Source organism: Lactuca saligna, chromosome 3 (genome assembly GCF_052625555.1).
Source record: "Lactuca saligna cultivar CGN05327 chromosome 3, ASM5262555v1, whole genome shotgun sequence".
NCBI lineage: Eukaryota > Viridiplantae > Streptophyta > Magnoliopsida > Asterales > Asteraceae > Lactuca > Lactuca saligna.
Genome location: NC_136419.1, coordinates 169,499,348 through 169,523,965, shown reverse-complemented (window position 1 = coordinate 169,523,965; position 24,618 = coordinate 169,499,348). Strand labels below are relative to the sequence as shown.

General features: G+C 34.7%; 1 protein-coding gene across 1 annotated transcript; it reads right to left on the bottom strand.

Annotated features, from left to right (window-relative positions):
• Positions 1-16,520: 16,520 nt before the first annotated feature.
• LOC145034027 (putative receptor-like protein kinase At5g39000) lies at positions 16,521-23,083 on the bottom strand. The gene is made up of 4 exons (XM_078982462.1): positions 22,954-23,083; positions 21,715-21,905; positions 16,865-17,776; positions 16,521-16,722 (listed from the first exon to the last, which is right to left on the bottom strand). Exons 2-4 carry the CDS (start codon positions 21,901-21,903, stop codon positions 16,708-16,710), a joined length of 1,116 nt encoding a protein of 371 aa, XP_078838588.1. The 5' UTR covers positions 21,904-21,905; positions 22,954-23,083; the 3' UTR covers positions 16,521-16,707.
• Between the last annotated feature and the right edge of the window lie 1,535 nt (positions 23,084-24,618).

Here is a 24,618-nt window from a genome sequence, read left to right as displayed (position 1 = left end):
AATTATATACATGATGGTTGTATTACTTTCTTTACTATGTATTCATTTGTTACGTTACCACATGAAGTCATCCGCCCCCGAACGTTTCCGCTGTTCCGGTTTGGGGGTGTGGCAGATTGGTATCAGAGCAATGTTTATATTGAACTAAGTATATCGAACCTCATAAGATATACAAACTATAAATGCTTAGGGACTCAAAGTCTCTGACAAAAGTTTTTGTACCTAAAATTTTTATTTCACATAAATAGATTATTTTAGGTTATAAAAATCCGAAATACATGCATACAACAATACATTTTTATGATAAGAACTATACAAAAAGTATTAAGACAAGTTGGACACTACGATTAGTTCTCGAGATATGTAATCAAATTTGGGACGAATATAACCTGATCAACTATGTTTATCCGAAATTTGCATAACGTATGTCAAGGAATGATCGTAGTGAGCAACAAGTCAAAACTTAACAAAATAGACACTAGTATCTAACGTACAATTTAAATACTATAGGAGTATTTGGTGCATGCACTAGAGTAATTAGTATTACATGTCTCAAGTTTTGTTCAAATCTTATAACCCTATTCTCGTATTGTGAAATGGCTGGATTTCACCCGAATCGAGACCCTTACTACCCACAACAAGGCAACGGAGGATGGATTGAAGAGGATCCGGAGGAGGACGAAGAGCCCATTGTCTTGGATGGAGGGGACGACTCCGGGACAGACTCGGAACCGGAAATAATCAACCCTCCACCCATTAGGAGGAACTTTCTAGGACCGACTCCCGTTTGGGGAAGTCACCTCATCCACTGGAGCCAACAACAGGGGATACGCTCTCCCAACGGAATGTGTTGAGACTTCTACGACATCAAGGACGGAGGTTCAGCCGACCGAGCACTTCCAGCAATGGTAGGTAAACTGGCCAACCAGTCCTACCAATCAGGGGTTCAAGCAAACCGAATCCGAGAGGTCAACGTGGAAGTACAAGTCCACGCGGACGATATCCGCCGCCTGGATATGTTGCAGAACGACATCCACCTCCGCGCCGAAGCATTCCAAGCACAAGCGAATGCAGCCTTCGGAGAGTTGAGGGAACAACAAGCCGCCTTCGATAGGCGTCTTATGGAGTCGAAGCAATCAGATGCAGAATCGAGCTCCAAGCGCAACACACGTCGCAAGTAGTACTTGCGAAAACCTCAAATTTTGTTATAAGATAGGACTTCGGCTAAAAGTTTTTACTTCCTTTAAATTCATGTAATCAGAGACCCGTTTAAGGGTCAAATTTTCGTGATCGTTGTATCATCTATGATATTAATATAATTCAGACGCTATTACTACTAGGTTGAGTATCGCATTCATTCTATAAAATACTATGGAAAAACAATACGCTTGTTCACATATTCGGATTTACAAATAACCTTCACTCTTCTATTTGTAAAACTCATACTATCATCTGTTGTTGAACTATAGCAATGTAGTTCATGAGGCACATTCATTACTCATTTATTCTTATCCATATCATCATCTTTTAAACGTATAGTTAAAGATGCCGCCACGCAGGAATACCAGACGTGACCCTAACAACGAAACACCGATACCACCACCACCTCCACCTCCTCAATTTGATGTTGTCATGTTCCAGGCAGTAGTCACTGCAACCGTGGCAGCTGCCATGTCACAGATCAATACTCCTGTTACTACGGGTTCAGGAATTGGCATGCATCCTTCCAACCATGGCGATAGTCATGGACAACCCCGTGAGTGCACCTACAAAGACTTCACGAATGCTAAGCCTCGGATGTTTAATGGAACGGGTGGTGTGATGGTTTTAAGGAAATGGATTCAAAGAACGGAATCGGTGTTTGAAATCTGCTCCTGCCCCGAGGACAGCAAGGTCAAGTTTGCAACTTACACATTTACTAATAAGGCTTTAACTTGGTGGAATGGCCATGTTAAGGTACTTACCCTGATACTGGAAAACTCGATAAGCTGGGAGAGCTTGAAAATCATGTTGATGAGGGAGTACTATCCACGAGGAGAGATTCAAAAGCTCGAGCACGAACTCTGGACTCTAGGAATGACTGGTACTGACATAGCAACTTATACCAATAGGTTCTGCGAGTTGGCAATCCTTTGCCCGTATATGATTGCTCCCGAGAGCAAGAAGATAGAGCGATACATTTGGGGACTGTCGCCCAAAATTCAGTCAAGCGTGTTAGCTTCCAAACCTGACACCTTGAAAGTGCCCAAGAGCTGGCACAATCGCTCATTGAATACGGAAATCATCAACACTCAGCAATTTCTGCACCAGAACCACACAAGGGAAACAATAATAACAACAACAGGAAGAGAGGGTGGAATAAGGGGAAGGGTGGATCTTCCCAAGAATCCTCGAAGAAACAACAATTGGTTTCCGTGAACGCTGCGACGGTACCTACTACCGTTCCTAAAAGTCTCTACCCAACAAAGCCTTATGTAGGCAACCTCCCAAAGTGCACCAAGTGCAACTACCACCACCACGGACCATGTCGGGAAATGCAGTGCTCCAACTACAACAGAAAGGGGCACACTGCCCATTTCTGCAAGGCCCCTGCAAAACCGATCACTCAAGTTCCCGGTGCTGGTGTAGGCCAAGCCTGCTACGGTTGTGGCGAGGTGGGCCAGCCGACCGGATCTGGAAACCTTATGTGTGTAGGATTCTAAGCATAGGATTACCATATTAGAACTAGCATGTAAATGTTTCGGAGTGATAAGGATGGTTTGAATATCTATCGTGAATGAGGATCTAATTTCACCTTATTCGGTGTATAGATCAAAAATGGTGAGAACGAGGAGTGGAGTTGGAAATGCTGATGAAAACAGGAATCAACCACCAGTGAGTGAGCAAATACCTATCGTTGCAGCAGCACCGGAGCCAATAACAATGGTTGGTGTACAAATGATGATTCAAACAATGTTGGATCGTCAAATGGGGGAGACTAGGCAGTTGCTTCAACAGAATCATGAAGAACTGTCAATTCAAGTGGAAGAGCCCGAATTAAATGAAAGGCAATCGGAAGGAGGAAACTTCAGTGGATCTGTTGGTCAAACCAACCCACCGATAGTTAAGCAAAACAACTAGGATGGAAGGAATGATGGAATAGGATGCAAGTATATGGATTTTCTTACTTGCAAACCATCGACCTTCACTGGAAAGGAGGACCCGATCAGGGTCATGGATTAGATATTGGAAATGGAGCTAGCCTTCATGACGTGTGCTTGCAGAGGCAAGTTGCAGACCACTTTCGTTGTACGTCAATTCAGGGCTGGAGCTGTTCGTTGGTGGAAAACTCTGGGGAAGACCATAAGCCCTAATGAGCCACTGCAATTGACATGGGCAGAGTTCTTGGTGTAGTTCAAGCCCAAGTTCTGTTCGACCCAAAATCTGTTGGAGTTGGAGAACAAGTTTCTGACATTGACAAAGGGCAGCATGTCAGTTGATGAATACACAAATGCTTTCACACACAAGATGAAGTTTGCTTTGCGCATCGTTCTAGATGACCTGAAAAAGGTTGACCGATACGCAAAAGGACTCCCATGGGTGTACGCAGTGCCAGTACATCAAGCACCTACTCTGGAGGCAGCTATCTAGGCTGCCAAGTCTGTTGAGGACATGATCAAGGGAAGAACCGCTAACAAGGTTGAAGTTGGCGAGAAGAGAAAGTTTAAAGGAACTTCAGCTTCTAATAAGAAAAGCAAATTTTCGAAGTCTGATTCGAAAAAGTTTGGAGGAAAAGGAGGCAAAGTGAAATGGTGTGAGAAGTGCAAGAAAAAGCACTTTGGGAAATGTAGTGAGGAAGTAACCTACTACAAGTGTGGAAAAATTGGGCATTTTGCCAATGAGTGTCCGTCCAACAAAAGGATGTGTTTTTGTTGTAATGAAGAGGGGCACAGTTTGAAAGACTGTCCGAAGAAGAAGGAGGCAGCTAAGTCTAACAATCCACCAATGCCGAAAGCAATAGCCTTCCAGATGACACTTGAGGCTGCGAAAGCTGAAGCTGATGTCGCTTCAGGTACCTTTCTTGTAAACGAATTACCTGCTCAAATTTTGTTTGATTCTGGAGCCAACTACTCCTTTATTTCGCATGAGTTTGGTAGAAAACTAGGTTTTCCTGTTGTTAGACTAGATAATGCTTTATTAGTCGAAGTTGCTAGTGGCAAGTTTATACATATTAGCCATCGTATGAAAAACTTATTAATCGACCTTAATGGGAATAAGTTTCACGAGGAATTGTTGCCTATCGAACTTAATGGTTTCGACGTCGTGTTTGGAATGGAATGGCTTAGCACCAATGACGCCGAGATATTATGCAAGAAGAAGATAGTTAAAGTAAATCCGCCTGGGAAAGAGTTGTTTATGGTGTATGGGGACAAATACAGAGTAAATTCTGGTATCATTTCTCTAATGAAATCCAGAAAGAGTTTGACCAAGGGATGTACGTCATATTTAGCATTCGTGATTGATGCTAAGAAGGAAAAGAAGGTGATACAGAATATTCCAGTGGTGTGTGATTATCCGGAAGTATTTCCCGAAGATCTTCCTGGATTAGCACCTGATAGACAAGTGGAGTTCATAATAGACTTGTTACCAGGAACAACACCAATAGAAAAGGCATCGTACCGATTAGTACCAACGGAGATGAAGGAGTTGATGATGCAACTTCAGGAGTTATTGGACAAAGGTTTCATTAGACCTAGTTCATCGCCCTGGGGAGCTCTGGTGTTATTCGTAAAGAAAAAAGACGGGAGCATGAGAATGTGCATTGATTACAGAGAGCTGAAGAAAGCAACGATAAAGAATAGATACCCGTTGCCAAGGATCGACGACCTGTTTGATCAATTGCAAGGTTCGAGCTATTTCTCGAAGTTCGATCTAAGGTCAGGATATCATCAGTTAAAAGTAAGAGAGCAGGATATCGAGAAGACTGCATTCAGAACACGATATGGACCCTACGAGTTTTTGGTTATGACATTTGGACTAACCAATGCTCCAGTAGTATTCATGGATTTAATGAATCGGGTTTGTAATCCATTCCTTGATAAATCTGTGATAGTGTTCATAGATGACATTTTGGTTTACTCGAAAAGCCAAGAGGAGCATGGAAGACACTTGCGAGAAGTGTTAGAAGTTTTAAAGAAGGAGAAGTTGTATGCAAAGTTCTCCAAATGTGATTTTTGGATTCGAGAAGTCCAATTCTTGGGTCACGTGGCCAACCAAGAAGGGATAATGGTTGATCCAGCAAAGATTGAAGCTGTGATGAAGTGGGAACAACCGAAAATTCCCACAAAGATCGGAAGCTTTTTAGGATTAGCTGGGTATTACCGAAGGTTTATCCAACGCTTTTCTTCGATTGCTACTCCATTAACAACTTTGACCCACAAAGGAGCTACTTATGCTTGGAGCGAGAAACATAAGGAAGCATTCGAGAAGCTAAAGAAGAAGCTATGTGAGGCACTGATTCTTTCTCAACCCGATGGAGTCGAAGACTTCGCTGTTTATAATGATGCGTCTAGTGTTGGGTTGGGTTGTGTTTTGACCCAAAGAGAAAAAGTGATAGCATATGCATCTCAACAACTGAAGGAGCATGAAAAGAACTACCCTACTCACGATTTGGAGTTGGAAGCGGTAGTTTTTTATTTAAAAATATGGAGGCATTACCTCTATGGCACGGAGTGAAAACTTTTCAGTGATTATAAGAGTCTCCAATATCTCTTTAATCAGAAAGAATTGAATATGAGGCAACGACGCTGGCTGGAATTACTCAAGGACTACGACTGCGAGATACTTTACCACCCTGGTAAAGCTAATGTTGTTGCTGATGCTCTCAGTCAGAAAGTCAATGTTGAGCGAAAATGGACAAGAGCATTGAGAATAGAATTTGTGTCGATAATTGTGGAAAGTATAAAGAAAGCTCAAGAAGAAGCTTTAGAGAAGAATGACCAAAAGAGGGAACGTTTGGGTAAAACGTTAGTGTTCGCTATAAACAGTCACAGACTGAAGGTGTTCCAAGATGTATAGGGATTACAGAGCTTCTGATGGAAGAAGCTCACAAAACCATCTCGATTCATCCTGGCAGTACTAAAATGTATAGGGACCTGAAACCCTACTACTTGTGGCCAACGATGAAGCTTGATGTTGCAAAGTATGTGGCTGAGTGTGTGTCGTGTGCGAGAGTCAAGACACAACATTAGAAACCATATGGGATTTTAGAACCTTTACATGTGCCTATGGGTAAATAGGAAGACATTGCCATGGATTTTGTCACTAAACTACCCAGAACAAAGAACGGTCATGACATGATTTGGGTGGTCGTTGATCGCTTCACTAAGAGTGTGCACTTCATAGCAGCCAATGAGAAATTGTATATGGATAAGCTTTTGAATTCTTACGTGTAGGAAATTGTGAGGCTTCACGGTGTTCCGTTAGCGATCGTGCCGGATCGTGACAGCCGTTTCACCTCAAGGTTTTGGAAAAGTCTACAAGAGGAAATGGGTACCAAGTTGTGTTTAAGTACAACTTACCATCCACAGACTGATGGTCAGAGTGAAAGAACGATACAAACACTTGAAGATATGTTGGGAGCATGTACCCTAGAATTCCTAGGTAATTGGGATGAACATTTACCTTTGGTAGAATTTTCCTACAATAGTAGTTTCCACTCGAGCATAAAGATGGCACCTTATCAAGCTTTGTACGGACAGAAGTGTCGTACGTCGTCTTGTTGGCTTGAGACTGGGGAAAAGCAGTTTATGGGGCCCGAGATGGTCCATCAAACTGCTGAAAATTTGAAAATAATTAGAGAAAGAATGTTAGCAGCTCAGGACCATCAAAAGAGCTATGCTGACAAGAAGCGAAGACCGATGAGTTTTGAAGTTGGGGATTCGGTTTTACTTAAAGTCTCACCGTGGAAGGGACTTATAAGATTTGGTAAAAGGGGAAAGTTGATTACAAGGTTTATTGGACCGTTTAAAGTTCTTCAGAAGGTTGGGAATAAAGCTTACAAGCTCGAATTACCTGAAGAACTGAATGAAATTCTTAACACGTTCCATGTGTGTTATCTGAGGAAGTTCACGGGAGAAGTTCCCAACATGATTCTACTTTCTGAATTGAGAATTGATGAAAACAAAAGGTTAATTGAAGAACCATAGGCAATTGTTGACCGAAAGACTAAGAAGTTTCGATGCAAGATGGTCGAATTAGTGCTTGTCCGTTGGAAACATTCAAATGGGCCAAATCTCACATGGGAAATGAAGAGTGACATGTTGAGTCTCTATCCGCATTTGTTGTTGATGTGTGATTCTGGGGACGGAATCATCCTAAGGGGGAGAGAATTGTAACGCCCGCGTTTCCAGGCTAGGCATTAATGTTGATATAATAGTCTAGGTTAACCTTTGTAACCCTTTTTGAAATAACAGAAGTGTATTATTTGAGTATTATGTGTTTTGTGCTTAGTTGTGTGACTTAAATAAATTAAGGATAAAAATAAGCTTCAAAATGAAACTTTATATAATCCTGATATCTATGAAGAATGTGGTAGTGGTCGTGACGATGTCTCCGAATATATAAAGAATGCCGAAATCCGAGTTATAACGAAGAAGTTATGACCTGTTGAAGTTTCGCGACAGAACCAACAACACTGAATGACGTAAAAAGTGAAATTTACGTTAGAGCGATATTCGGCCTTATTGATCTAAACGAAGTCATACAGTTCTTTAAACCGAGAGTGTGCATAAAAAGAACACCCAAATCTTACTTCGTATGAGCAAGTTATGATTTTCCGAAGTTTCGACTTAGCAGCACGTAGCCCAAATCCTCGATTTGAGATCGAGTGATTTTTAGTTGAAACAATCTAAATGAGAATCGAAGATCTCATTGATATTAGTGAAACGATAAAAATATAGGCGAAAACGGACGTCGGATTAAGAAGTTATGATTTTCTAACGGAGTTTTCCTGTCCCAGCCTACTAAAAATAATATAATAAAAATAAATTCAAAATTAGCCAACAGAGTCTAAACGAGAGTTGTAGAGCATAATCTCACCTACGCGTAGATATAACGAACGTCAAAAACGGAGCTCGTATGCGAAAGTTATGAATTTCTGAAGTTCGGGGCGTGAACCCCAAGGCTGTGTCAGAGCTCACGAGGTGAGTCAGTTCACGAGGTGAATATTAGAAACTAACGAGGTGAACAGATGATGGACGTCTTCCAGGGAAAGTGGCCATGACGAATGCAATGATGTATCGAGCTCACAAGGTGAATATTAGAAACTTACGAGGTGAATATTAAAAACTCACGACGTGAACCCTGAAATCTCAACCTATAAATAGAAATCAGGGATCAGCCAATTTAGGTTGCCCATCTCATACTCTCCCGCTCTCGATACTCTCTCTAAGCCCCATTTTAACCCCCCCCCCCCCCGAAGCCCCGATGTTCATCCCGAGACCCGAAGCAACTCCCGAAGCCCCGAAATCCCGAGAAGTGAGATTCCTGAGCCGAAAATCTGCCCGCGAGAAGCCCGGTGTTTGTGAAGATCTTCCAAATCTACCGAACAATACTACTTCTACAAGTCGTAGTGTTGTCCGATCATCTTTTGATCAAGTGAGTGTGTAGTTACTTTCGTCTAATACATAAATATGAAGTATTTACTATGAAATACGTGTTATGTGTTTATATATTGGTGTTGATTTGAAGGGGGTACATACTCTATTTCAAATGCACGATTTTATACAAGTATCGATTTAACGTACTAAGTATATGTGTTATGTGAGTGTATCGATGTTATCTTCTAATCTCATAGATATGATTTATTCTCTATGAAATACATGTTATGTTTATGTGCCTCATCTTTTATCTGGAATGTGTTTTGAATGAACATACTATATATAGGTTTTAAACTATGTTTAAAAATGTATATTTTATCTACTAAAATGTTGGGTAGAACATGGGTAGATAGTTTCCGTGTGATAAAAAAGATGAGAGGCCTCGATGTTTTTGATTTAGTCATCTAGCGGAGTTTAGATGACAACTACAAACTTTTCTAGACAGTCTTGTGGAACGCTAGCAGGTTCGCCACCTGTAGGTGTTAATGAACTTGGGTGTTCATTCGTTGTACTCCATCCTCCTCATGGTTGCCTTATTTGACTTATATTGCTGAGGAAGCCCTGGAGCATGTGTTGTCACCCTGATGAAATATTCTTAGACTAGGTCCGTTATGTTAGTTGTCTTAAGGACATAAGGTGAGAATAACGAGAATGGGTAATTGGGTTATTGATGGTTGATAAAAATTAATTTAATTATTTATTGTGGGTTGAAAACCCTATATGCTCACCAGCCTCCAAAGTCTGACCCACTCAGTTTTCTTTGTATTACAGGTAGTGGCACCAGAGCATAAGTTGGATGACATGTCAAGTTATTTTTGGATTATAGACCTATTGTTATATTTAACTGTTGTAAGGTCTATATTGAAATGTTTATGCTTTTGGTCTGTTTATTGGAACATGACATCCCGAATCTTGTAATATAATGAAAAATACATTTTTTTAATAAATGCTTTGGTAAATCTTATTTTTATCATATTTCGTTTTGGGAACAAATTCCGTAACTCTTTTAATCAAAGGATTACTCTGAAATTATTTTAAAAGCATAAATTAAACTGGTCTTTTCTGGCCGTGATTTTGGGGTTGTCACATATATGTTTATGTTATATGCATTTTTGATATGTTTATATGTATACTGGATTTCGGTTCAATGTCGGACTTGTTCGATGTCGGGTGGGGCCCGGTGTAGCGGGAAAGGCCAAATGTTATGTTATTATGTGAGTATGTGTATGGTATGTGATAGTTTGGGTCGACTCACTAAACTTCATGCTTACAGCTTTTAGTTTTGGTTCTAGGTACTTCTGGTAGCAAGGAGAAGAGCTTGGGATGATTGTAGTGCACACACCATTGTCTAGCCTGACATGCTTATACTCTGATATATATTTGACAGATGTGATGATATTTTGAGATACACGACTAATGATTTTTGATGACTATGGTTTTCTAAATGATTTTAAATGAAATTTTTGGACTATATTTTTGGGATGTTTCATCTCTCCTTTCTTTGCTCATTCTTTTAACTAGAACCACCACTAAGGGTGGCTTGGACCACCAGCTATTGAGAGCCACCAAGGCCACCGCCCCCTCCTGTTTCGATGATCATCAGTGATCATACCTCCCAAACACCCCATGATCATTACCACTTCCCCCCCCCCCCCCTCTTCTCTTCATCATTCTCCTCGAGACAAAAAAGAAACCGAGGAAGCAAGGCTATTGGAGCAACCTACAGCCACTGATAAACCACCACTCGACCACCAACACCTTTTCCCACCTACTGTTGCAATCTTTAGTGGTATTATCCTAGTTTTATACTCTAGTTTTTTTTCGTGGGTTATTTCAATTCCAAAACTTGGTTAAACGTTTGTTGCTATTGGTGTTATGCCACACCCCAGGCTAAGGCGGCAGAACATACTAGGCTGTGTGACTAAGTCCATGGATCATAGGTAAATTGAATATATAGCACAAGTACAACAATAAATAAAAAAACATTGGTATTCCATCTTGATGTTTGAATACAAGGTTCTTACAGATAATAATAGTACATATATTGTCTTAACAGATAGGCAAATAATATAATAGCTACTAAACTAGGTCGCCTATAATCCATTTTGTCTTCAATGTTTGTTTAGTGATTTTCCTGAGAATAAATGTAGTTTTGAGGGTCAGCACAAGGTTGGTAAGAGCTATAGGTTTTTTTTGCTAACAACAGTAATACTTTTAAAAAGTCTAAAAAGTATTTTTCTTATAAGTATAACCATACTTAAAATAGTGTTTGTAAAGAGTCTTTGAATAAGCTTTGAAAACCACACTGTATCTTTGCATAATTAAATCCTTACCTAAAATAGTTTTGAAGGAAACCAAGCCCATAGTTTGTAGTAAGAGAGGGAGAGAGAGAGAGAGAGAGAGAGAGAGAGAGGGAGATTCTAGTTAATGTTTATAGTGGGTCTTATAACCAAGCTATATGACTGAATGTACCCCCTAAAACGCTTCATTGGACGTTTTAGTAACAATAGTAGACACTTATCACCTGCTTCAATTGATCGGTTGCGGTTGTAGCTAGCAACCATGGGTGTGGATGTCAACCCCGTATAGATCTACATATATTTATCTCGCTCCAAAGATTAATGGTTATAGTAGTGTGGGTATGTGAAGTGTTTAGACTTAGCTAATGAATATAATCTCGCTAAAAAGACATTAACTAAGGTATGTGAGTAGCTCCCAACCCTAACTTATGTGTAAATAAGTCACTAGGCATAATGAAATTCCCATTATACAAGCGAAGTAATTGGTAAATATGCAAAGTGTAAGGTACTCGCTTTTATAAGGTAGTGCATTTCGAATATGTGACCAATAAGTTTTAAGTTATAATGGTTATAACTTATTTGTATTTAAACATTTTCGTAGACATACATGCATAGTATAAGTTGAAATACAACAAATTTGGTGAATCATTATGACACATTTTTATGACATGCAAACTTACGTAAGAATCACATGCTTTTGTATCATGTAGAATTTGTAGTGTGGACTAGTTATTTCATGATAAAATAACTACCATATATATATATATATATATATATATATATATATATATATATATATATATATATATATATATATATATATATATATATATATATATATATATATATATATATATATATATATATATATATATATGGGAAAAGTGAATATACCCTTAAGGGTATATAAACTTAGGTACCCAAACTCACTATACTTCATCGTTTTGTATCATACATATACATTGTAATTGTCCAATTTTCTTATAATTCAACTTCTAACTTGATTTACTTCCAAGATTTTTATCAATTTCACATATATATTCCTCTTAAATAATTTTCATTTTCAACTATAATATATATAGCCTATTAGGTGTTCGGCAAAAAGATTTGATGTAAGAGGAAGATAATAATGAAATTTCGAAAATTTTGAAAGTAAATCAAGTCAAGGGTTGAGGTTTAAGAATATTATAATAAATATATTAAACAAAATAACGTATTATAATGGGTTTGGGTACCTAAGCTTATATACCCTTAAGGTATATTCACTTTTCCCTATATATATATATATATATATATATATATATATATATATATATATATATATATATATCAAAATTTTATACTAGTTTATCTGTAACAAGATGTTACATTATCAAATAATATTTTTATAAACTAGACTTGTTGCATTTTCACATAAAATGATAACTTGTTTGCGTAAACAAAGTATATAGGTACATGTATTCCCCCTGAAATAATTAGAATTAATAAAAAGGGATTGTAAGCACTCACCCTTGAAGCGTGAGTTCGATTTGTTCGGAGTTGGTTCATTCTTGTGAAGCATAACGTGAGAAACCGCAACTTTACAACTCTTGAACTTTGAAAAACTTATGGTAGAGTTTAATAATAATTTAAACTAAAGGGACTATTTTTGCAATGGGTAAATGAAGTAGGACCTGGTTTGTAAAGATTTCAATCTAGGGGGCTAATTTTGATTTAAATAAAACAAGTGATGGGTTGGTTAGTGATATTAACACACCATGTGGTTTGTTTTAGCCAATATTAAAAACGATAGGAAGGATTATCATCCTCATCAGATCGCTGAAGAACTAAATGAACAAAAGGTAGAAATCAGGAAGATGAACGGGATCAAAAAGTAAAAGCGACAAGGCCTGCTCCGGCGGTCTCTTGGCCGCCACTTTTCCCATCCGACAGAAACACGCAAAAAGGGAAGTAGTGTTGATCGAGATCGAACAATCAGTCAATAAGTATGGTTTGGGGGTGTTCGACTAAGAAACTAATGGAGAAAGTCGAAGGCAGCTCGGTGTCAATCGGTGGAGGCAAGGCAGGTTGTGAGGAGGGCAGTCGTCACTTTCCGACGAGCGCTCCTCTTTTTACACTTGTTATGTTGCCAACAGTAGTAATCTAGAAGGTGTTAGCTCTGATTAGCAAGAAAAAAAAAGATAGTGGGTATCCGATGGCGATTCACGAAGTAAAAGGAGAGGCTGAGATAGCGATCATCGTCGTCTGTGGTGGGGAGGGAGGATGCTCCGACATCTCCCTTGTTCTTTGTTCTTTCTGATTTGGTGGTACACACACAAAAGGAAAGCAAAAACATCAAGGGGTGTTTTTGGTTGCTGTGCTCGACGAGAAAAAGGTGGAAAGGTAAGGAGAGGGTTGTCAAGGCTGGCGACATCCACCAGTTCTCCTTCTTTGGCCGGCGATCAATAATTGAGAAGGAGAGGTGAAGTGTTCCAGTAAAACAAATGATAATGGTGTACCTCTCGTAGCTTTCAATACAAGCAAATCATCAAAAACATCTTTGACTTTTAAAATATATTTTAGGAATAAATTTGTAATATATGTTTTGTGATATAAATCCCGTTTTCTCAATTCTCGTGCCACCACATCGTCTTATGAAATTTTTCTGGAAGTGCCTTCTTTTTTCCCAGTTGGTGGTGATTCCAGAAATGCTGATAGGATTCAAATATGATACACAGAACTCGGTGAAATAGCTTTCAAAGATTCGCGTTTAATTAACTTGACACGTCCGATTTTACAACTTTTACAAATATTTTTTCTTAAAATATTTTGATTGTGAAATTAAATATTAAACCATATCCTGAATTCAAAAATGCTCTCAAAATTTCCATCGGAGATGTGCAAGTGCCACAACGGATAGAAACGGTTTTTGTAGTTTTAAGAAAATCAATATTATATTGGTGTGGATTCTTAAAATGGTCGTATCTTTTTCATACGAACTCCGTTTTGGATGTTCTTTCTAATTTTCTGCGATAGGGGAACATCTACTACGAGACTAGAGTGTTTGTTTCGCTCACAACTGTTTGATACAAAATTTCAGTTTTTCGAATGCACTAACTAGGGTCGCAGTTTGAGCTATTTGATTCATTTGTCGGTTTACCCATCTGGAAGTAAGATATCATCTGCTATCTTATAATAATTGAAATGAACTCATTTATTTTACATAAGACGCACTAAAACTCAATGAATCAAATTAAAAAAAGATTTACTGTAAATTAATCGTTCACAGTCTTTAACCTAAACTCTAGGATGCCACATGTTATCTCGATGTTCTTCTCAAAAACGATCACATTCTCACATCAAAACCGGAATCACATATCAAGGTGAGCGGGCCCCTCTTTTAAGCATTTTAATATTTGAAGGAGAATACATATGAAAATTTTAAATTGATTATGAAAAACACATGCAAAAATCATATCTATTTATAATTATTATTTTGGCAAATAACATATTTTTTACACATAAAGTAGTCACTAATCAAGATAATATATCATTTTACCTTCAACAAGGTTATGATTTTATGTTGTAAAAAGCATGTCGTAAGTTGTATGTCATAAAAGTTTACCACCTTTTTAGTATTCAACTTTATATATATATATATATATATATATATATATATATATATATATATATATATATATATATATATATATTATAACTTGGAAGTTAAGCATGTCCTTGTAATGTTTACAACATATTTAAGCGAGTACTATACACTATTACATATATACTTATCGAACATACTCGACTTCTATAGTAAAACTTTATTTGTGTACATTAGTTAATAACTTTTACACTGAGATGTTAATCATTACCTAAGTATAAACATTTAGTATACCCACTCAACTGTATCCGTTAATCATTGGAGCGAGATACATATGTATAGATTTATATGGGTTAACACCCCCACCTGCGGTTGTTAGCTACAACGTTGATGGATCAATTGAAGTGAGTGATAAGTATCTTGAGTCTTTATCCATGATGTCCAATGAAGCGTCGTAGGGGGTTATATCTAGTCATATAGCTCGGTGATAGGACTCACTATAAATATTAATTGGGTCTCTCTCTCTCTCTCTATCTACAAACCATGCACTTGGTTTTTCTCACTTCAAAACAGTTACAAGTATGGTTTTACTTGTGGGAAAACACCTTTTGTTTTTCAAAGATTCTTTAAAGGCTATTTACAAACTCATTTTTAAGTATTGTTTTCCTTACAATGAAAATACTTTTCGATCATTTTAAAAGTATCACTACTGCTCTAGTGGAAAACATGTAACTCTCACCAACCTTGTGTTGACCCTCAAAACAAGCTTTCTAGATTTTTGTTATATCGGCTTAACTATTTAAGGCAATTTATGTACTATATTATTATCTATAAGTACCTTGTATCCAAACCTAAAGATGGAATACAACTATTGTTTGTTTATTATTGTACTTGTGCTATACATTCAGTTTACTTGTGATCCATGAACTAAGTCGCGCAGTCCGACTTGTTCCACCGCCTCAATCGGGGGTTGTGACAAACACCCATGTAGATAGTTTTGAGTGTGTCACAATCGTCTTTTGTTGTCTTCTTCTTCGCTAAAGACAACAAAATATAACCAGGTATTGCTTGGAATGTGATAGCCATCACAACCCTATCGTTCTTGAAACCAACCGGATTCTGAGGGTGTTTTCGTTTAATTGTTTCCTACACTTCTAAAGCCTGCATCGAGCCTTCATTTTTATTGCTAAGATAACGTAATTGCTCCTGGTTAACGAAGGATATTGGGGAGAAAACAAGCCATTTTTCTTTTGTCCATCAATATCAATAAAAACAGGTGAATATGGTTTGATCTGATACCAAATGCACTCAAACAATCTAGAAATTACCTTGATCCAAGGTACACAATAAGAACTAAAACAAAAGAACACATGATAATGGAAGAAGAACAAGGAACAAATAAATTTCTAGGAAAATTGCTTTGTTTCTAAGCTTTATTGAGGAAATCATAATAAAAAAAATACTAAAACATTAAAAACATAACCCCACTTACACTAGACATAACTGAACTCTAAAACTTTAAATTAGGAAAGATTTCCTAAAATTTCCCAAAATACCTCTGGATTATTTTTGTCCTAGATTTTGAATTACTCCAACAGGTTCCACCTAGCCGACCACCTATGACAATTTTTACAACATTGGAAAGTAGTTGAAAAGAAACAAGATTACATTTGCAAACTAAATTTGGCACATAACGGAGAGCATATGTATGACTTTTCATTAGTTTATATCTAGATATAAATCACCTTGTTCAAGTGAAAATTTTGTGATATCCTTTTATCCATTAACTGTGTGGAATATCATATAAGAACTAATTTTATCCAATGTGTTATGTTTTTTCAATTGTAATTATTATGATACGATGAATGTTCCATTCCATATAAAGTCTAATACTCAACTTCTAGTGACCAATATCACACCTTTTTCCTAAAACAAGTTAATTGGGTGAACTACCTTATGTGGTAGCATCATGTGCTGCTATTGAGGATTATGAGTTAATGAAGGTTTATAGGTAAGGACATATTATATATAGAATGAAATATATAGTTGTTAATCTTGACAATGTTTTTTCACTTTGTAGAAGGCCAAACTATAGTATTGTGTTACCTCGCTATTTCCCTAGATAACCATAAAATTAAGTTTTACTTATTCATCAATTCCTCCTTAGCTTTGATGTTTTGGTTGGTTATCCATTATTTATCTGCAAAATTCAAGGATAAAAGGAGCTCATCTTAGTTTACACAAATATAAACATCTAGCATCTAATCAAATTGAACAGTAGATATAACATCATGTCCTTACAATTTAAATCAAAGAAACATAAAAATAATATTCAAACTTACTTGAATTTTCAAGGCTTCCTTAAGTTGGATTAGAATCTCAGCACTTGTAGGTCGTTCTTCTCGAGTTTTATGCAAGCATTGGTATGCAATAGCTGAGAACTTGCTTAATGATCTTGTATTGCTTTCTATCTTTATCCTGTGATTAATAATCTTATCCAACTCTCCATTTTTGTACCGAATTTGAGCTAAATGATGTAGGAACCGACGCTCATCATGGTAGTTAAAAACACATGCCAACCTTCCACACATAACTTCAAACAAAACCACACCAAACGAATAAATGTCCGACTCTTTTGTTAAAAACCCTGTTCTTTCATATTGTGGGTCAATATAACCATATGTGCCGGCAGGGTTAGTGATCACAAAGGTATTTTGTTGATTTGCTAAACCTATTCTAGCTAACCCAAAATCGGAAAGTTTTGCATTCCAATTTGCATCCAACAAAATATTCGCGCTTTTCACATCACGATGGATTATTCTATGTTTTTCGGCCACTTGGTTATGAAGATAGTCTAATGCAGAAGCAACACCAACACATATTTTAAGAATTATGTGCCATGGCAGTGTATATGCCATGGTACTATCACTTAAATATTTGTCAAGGCTTCCATGGATTGCATATTCATAAACAAGGATCATTTCATTGTTATCATCACAAAACCCTATAAGTGTTATAATATTTTTGTGTTGATACTCTGAAAGCATTGTAACCTCTGTACGGAACTCCTTGTTACCCTGAAATCCGGTCACATCTAGCCTCTTTACAGCAACCAATCGATTTACATGACTTGTCCATGTGAGGATCCCAATATAGACCTTTCCATAACCACCCTTCCTAATGAAGTTTCTTTCACTAAAGTCTTGGGTACAATCTTTTATTACATGGAAGGGTATTTTGAGGTCAGTTAGTTGCTGCAATGGAACATAATAATATAAAATAATTAATATTCAACACAATACATATATATATATATATATATATATATATATATATATATATATATATATATATCGTAATAACCTTATAAAGCATTTTTGGTCAAATGCTGAATTTTAAGTCGTACAAACATACAATGCATTTGTACAATCAATTTATGCATTAAAAAAAGAGTAGAGTACATATGGTCAACAGTTGAAAATGTCAAATATCTTATCCCATATTCTTAGGCTACTTTGACTCAGTTCATTCCTTATCTTCGTATTTTCCCAAATCTCGCAATTTCTGTTCACAAATCTTGGATATATATCGCTGATGTTTCCATTTTTAGGGTTTAATTCATCTTTCAACATTCAACCACCATTGTCACACCCGTCGCTTGGCGCGGGTAAACGGCTAGTGTATATATATATATATATATATATATATACACACACACACACATACATACATATATATATATATATATATATATATATATATATTACGATAAATACCGAGGAATTTTATTAACTATTCACTTCAACATTATACACTCTTGTATGTTGGGTACATGTAATGTCGCATTTTTTCGTTACTAATTCAGGAAGCAGATTTATAAATTAATAAGAATAATCACATAATTAGGGATAAACGTTCAACCCTAAACATACGATTTGAGTGGCAGATTTAGCAAAATGAGAAGAAGAACAAGGGAGGAAAAGGGAGAATGGGAGGAGGTAACTCCAACGTTGTCATATGAGTTTGAGGTAACCATGTTGTGTTACTTTCATTCCTATCAATTCTTTTCTTTGTTTTCTTTTCCCTGGTATGTGTTGTTAAAACAAAGATAAGACTACCATTGACCACCACAACACCACCATTAGATAAAAAAAAATAAGTGGTGGTTCTGTATAAGGCCTTAATTTCTAGTTATGGTGTCATAAAGGGCTCAATGGGTTAAGATGGAAGTTTGACCTTGAAGTATGTAAATATTTAAATGGATAGTAAAGACTTATTTTCATATTTCTATAAATTCATGCATTAAGACCTTGGAGTAAAGAAGATTAATACAATTTGGAAACCTTATATGTAACCAATTATGATGCCTACAGTGCAAAAACTGAAGCTTAACTAGTAAGTCCCTAATGAGACACCAAAAGTGACATAAAACTTATTATGACCAATCTTTCCAAATCTTCCATTCAACTTCAAAAATTCGTACAAGGCAATCAGATTACCTAAAAATCATGAGAATTAGTTTCTTGAAAACTTAGTGTGCCTTCGTTTTGCAAAATTTGAATTGTTTTTCATCATTCCAAATCCTTGAAGCGTAAAATGGTTAATCTTCTCAGATTGGTCTGTGTGGTCACATATTTCATGCATTGTCTTCTAAAAATTATAATAAATTCATTGAAAGTCAAAATGCCAAAATTATAAATCCTAGTTAGATATGGATGTATAGTTTCTTCCATATCAAGGGCTTAATGTCATTCTTTGTGTACAGAGTGGTGTGGTAAACGATTAAAATTATACATTAACTTGTGACATACATAATTAATTTTACAAAACTCTAATTCATGAAAAGTTAGAGGCTATGGTTAGGGTATATTGTCTAGTATACCATGAATTTTTCGTAATAATTAACTTATATGTTACTAGATTAAAGGCTACCACCTTTACAAGTAGGTCCAGAAAGTAACATCTCAAACTTGATAACTTGTAAAATTAATATAAAATCAACAAATCATTAGAATAAGATCTTTATATTCCCGAAAAGGTAAGAGAGAGAACTATACAAATATAATTTAATCTGAACATAATTATGAGTTTAAAGTTAAGAAATCAGATCCCAATAAACCAATGAACCAATCTTTTTTTTCAACTTTTAAAGCTTACTTGTTTTCAATAAAAAAAACTAATAATACATAAATTGATAACTTTTAATCCTTTTTTTCCAATGATATCAAATTTGTTGAAAAAAAAATATTTTTTTTCGGCAAATTCGAAATGTGAATCTGTGTAGCTTCACAATATGAATCTGAATTCACACGGTGAATCCGAAAAATATATTTGAATTCACAATGTGAAGTTATGAATTTGGATAATTTTAGGTTTTTTTATAATAGAAAATAAATTTTATAACTTGAAAAAATGTTTAGTTTCTTGGAAAACTATTTATAATGGTTCTCTATTTAACTAATATATATATATATATATATATATATATATATATATATATATATATATATATATATATGAGAAAGTTCAAATGAGAATTATTATGAAATCGAAAACAGAAGAACAAATCTAAGCCACATATTTCTATTTGCCGCAAAAACCTCCAACATACAGACACGACAGATAAATACAACATTGATATGTGAATATAAAGATAAGTATATTCTACCATATTGCAAATCTATCGTTTAAGCTTTTCAGTGTATCAGGACGACGAAACAGATACTATTCATATATGAATAATTGTTTGAGAATATGCATCTACTTATTCATATATTAATATACTTTATATATTTATATATGAATATATTTATTCACATATCAATATTACATTCATCCGTTGTGTCAGTACGTTGGAGGATTTTGCGGCAAAAAGAAAGATATTTGCCTGATTTGTTCTCGCATTCTGAATTATATAATTATTCCCATTTGAATATATATATATATATATATATATATATATATATATATATATATATATATATATATATATATATATATATGGTAAAGTGAATATACCTAACAACCTTATATAAACTTAGGTACCTAACTTCATCAAACTACATTATTTTGCATTAAATTTTCATTGCAATCATCCAAGGTTCTTAAACTTCATACTTAAACTTGATTTACTTCAAAAAAATGTTGGAAATTTATCATTATATTTCTTCGACATCTTTTCATTTGTAGTGGTAGGATATGAAGCCCAGTAGGTGGTATTTGATAGAAAGACGTGATGTAAAAGAAAGATATTGGTGAAAGTTCAAAGATTTTGGAAGTAATCAAGTTATGGGGTTGAAGTTAAAAAACCTTAGGTAATTACAATGTAATTATGATACAAACCGATGTAGTATTATGGAGTTAGGTACCTAAGCTTATATAAGGTTGTTAGGTATATTCACTTTACTCATATATATATATATATATATATATATATATATATATATATATATATATATATATATATATATATATATATATATATATATATATATATATATATATATATATATATATATATATATATATATATATATATATATAGGCTTAGAAAATATGTGGCTGTCATTTACCTAACGTTAGATAAAGAACCATACAAAACTACATAGTTTTAACAAAATGCGATAAAATCTCTCTACCATCTTTCTTGCATCCACTATTAGAGCTTATGCTAAGCTTTGTATATATTTTTATGGAATTTTATAAATTTAATTTTGCACCACAAACCATGTATAAGAATATTTTAGCAACTACTTCTAGGTCTTCAAATTGAAATTTAATACAGAAATCTACATTGAAAGATTGAAATTGTTCATTAAAAAATCCACTAAATCGAAACACAGGATTGTCATAAGGATATGAATCTTATCTTTCTTATTTTCTATTTTTTTTATTCTTTTTTTTAATATATACATAAGCTATAGCTAATTTAGATATACATTGATTATTCTGTTGAAAAAAAAGTGTAGTGTAGGTAGCTAGTATTTATGTATGACATAATTTTGTATTTTCAGATGCAAACTTGGTTTATTTTTGTATTTAGATTTAACATGGAAAGCATTAAGTCCACACACATTGATAAACTAAAGAAATCATAGAATTAATGATTAATTGTTCATCGGGGGTATGCTTCGATGAGGATCCTAAAATGTCCCAAAGAGTGAAAGAGATGCTGTAAAATAAGACGATTGACCTGTTTCGTCCGGGGCATAGCAGCAGCATCATTGTTGAGCTTGGGGAGGTTAGTAGCGAAACGAACCCTTCGTTTTGGCTCCTTTATGACAATATCCCTGGTATTATTTCCCCATCTGTGTAATGCCGCTCCTGAATCATGCTTCTGATGCACTTCCTCCAAATTCTCGTGAAAATTATAATTCAACATCCCTACAAAACACTAAATAATCAATAATGATTCTTGGACCAATAGTATTTATATATAAATATATATATATATATATATATATATATATATATATATATATATATATATATATATATATATATATATATATATATATATATATATATATATATATATCAAGGTTATAAAAATCGTTCGTCGTTAGATAGTCGGTGGATTTGGGTTAAGGGATTAATCAGCTAAGCAGAGATTAATCGAGGAATTAATCAGGGAATATTAATTGGGGAATATTAATTGCTAATTTGATAGATATTAAAAAGTTAAATATGATTAATATCATATAAAAGTTCATAAATACCACTAATATCATAACAAAATAGGTTAATATGATAAATACAACATTAATAATTAATACCTCAAATAGTTTATATTGAGATAGAACTTCTTCAAAGTATTAAAATATCTTCGGGTTCTACTGTTTCAATCATTTTATATGAATGGATTAATCGCTAGGCGCTCTGTAATCGGTCGAGTGGCGCCATGTGATTAATCGGGACCTAATCAGGATTTTTACAACACTGATATATATACATATAAAAGCTGAGGTACTTAAACTTACCATAGTACGTTATTTTATATCATATGTACATTATAATCGTCCAATATTCTTATAATTCAATTTCTAACTTGTTTTATTTTCAAGATTTTTATAAATTTCACAATTGTCTTCATTTTACATAATTTTGATTTTCATTTATAATATATATAGCCTACTACATGTTCGGTAAAAAGATGTGATGTAAGATGAAGATAATAGTGAAATTTAAAATATCTTGAAAGTAATCAAGTTTGGGTTAAAGTTAAAGAACGTTATAATAAATATATATCAAACAAAACGATGTATTACGATGGATTTGAATACGTAAACTTATATATACTCGGGATATATATATATATATATATATATATATATATATATATATATATATATATATATATATATATATATATATATATATATATCCCGAGTCAACAACAAAAAAGTTAAAGGGGAAATTAACGAGAAAGTACCAAATTGAAGAAATTATTAATACGATGAACGCCACTTAGTCTCAAAAAAAGATTAATTCACTGAACTAAATAGTAGTGGAGAACAAGGAATAGAGAGAGATATTAGGCAGAAGAAACAGCTTTCCGTTAATATCCATTACTCAGAATACAAAGTTGATATGGAAATCACAAAGTTGATATAGAATCTCTAACAATGGGGGAGGCACCTGATTCTTGCTAATTAATTCGTTTTTAACCTGGTGGCTATCCCTCTCACAAGTCACATGCAACGGCTCAACAATTTATTCGTTTAATATTAATCCATTACTAAGTGATGAGTATCAGGTTCGTTATCTATATAATTTAATAAAAAAAAAGTGAACCGGCATATATACTTATCTACTACTTTTATGCAATGACATTTTAATACGAAATGGTTTCATAGATCGATGAATATAGGTTATTACAAGAAAAGTCCTTATTAGTGACGACCTAACATTAGGTCACTCAAAGCATCTTTTAGCCACTACTAAGAATTAATTGGTCATTGAATTTTGATAATCCTACAAATTTTATGACGAATTATATGTGGTGGTCACTAACTCGATCACTAAAATGCAAAAAAAAATGAAACTGTTTTTGTTTCATATCGTAAGAACTATTTAGTGATTAAAAATAATTATCACTATGTTAACTATGTAGTGACTAAGAATAATGATCAATATTTAAGAAGCTTCATGACAAAAAAAAGTAGTAATTCTATTAGAGGTTTAGTGACAAAAAATAATGATCACTTATTCAGAACTACACGCCTACTCTTTAAATGGGAAAAAACAATTAGTGACCACTCAATAATCGTCACTGATGAATTACAAGAAAAAAAACAATTAGTGATTATAAAGTAATAGTCAATATATATATATATATATATATATATATATATATATATATATATATATATATATATATATATATATATATATATATATATATATAATTTTCAGTTAATGAAAACTAAAATATTTTTAATTAATATTTTTTATTTTTGAAAATAACTACAGTTTTGTTTTCTTTTTATTCATAATTTTGTAAAGACTCGTTACATTATTGATGGATCCTTATCAAACATGTTTACTATAATAGTATTTGGAAAAAGTTGAAAAAATAAAAAAACAAACACGTTAGAAAAAGTTCTAGTTGTATTTATATTTTGACTAAATAATGAGACTTGACTAATTTTGACTATAGTTGATTAAGTTTTCCCAAGTTAATTATACAGATAATTTTTTGTAAACACGATTAATTGGTTTCGTAAGGAGGATAAACAAGGCCGATAGAGAGTACTATGCCCTAAATCGATTTAACACATCTTTTTTGCCCTAAATCGATACACCAACAATCTCCAGTTTGACAGCATCGCCATGACCCATCATCCCCGGACCATCATCGTCAGTCCATCGTCGCTCCACACCCTCCGGTCCCATTGACGCACCTCTGTTCTCCACTCGAAGTCAAAGTCGAAGTGAAACAGGTACTCCATACTCGCATGATCTGTATTAAGTGACTATCAACTTCGTTTTCTAGGTCGGCGTTCCATCGTCGTCGTTCCATTGTCCTCCACACCCTCCCATTGACGCACATTTGTTCTCCATTTGAAGTCAAACTCGAAGTCGAACTGGTACTTCA

Excerpts from the sequence above, each read along its gene's own strand:
- LOC145034027 (XM_078982462.1), bottom strand. The coding sequence starts at position 21,903 with ATGTTGAATTATAATTTTCACGAGAATTTGGAGGAAGTGCATCAGAAG. Across the intron at positions 17,777-21,714 it reads CTATGCCCCGGACGAAACAG|CAACTAACTGACCTCAAAAT; the intron begins GTCAATCGTCTT and ends GTTCCATTGCAG.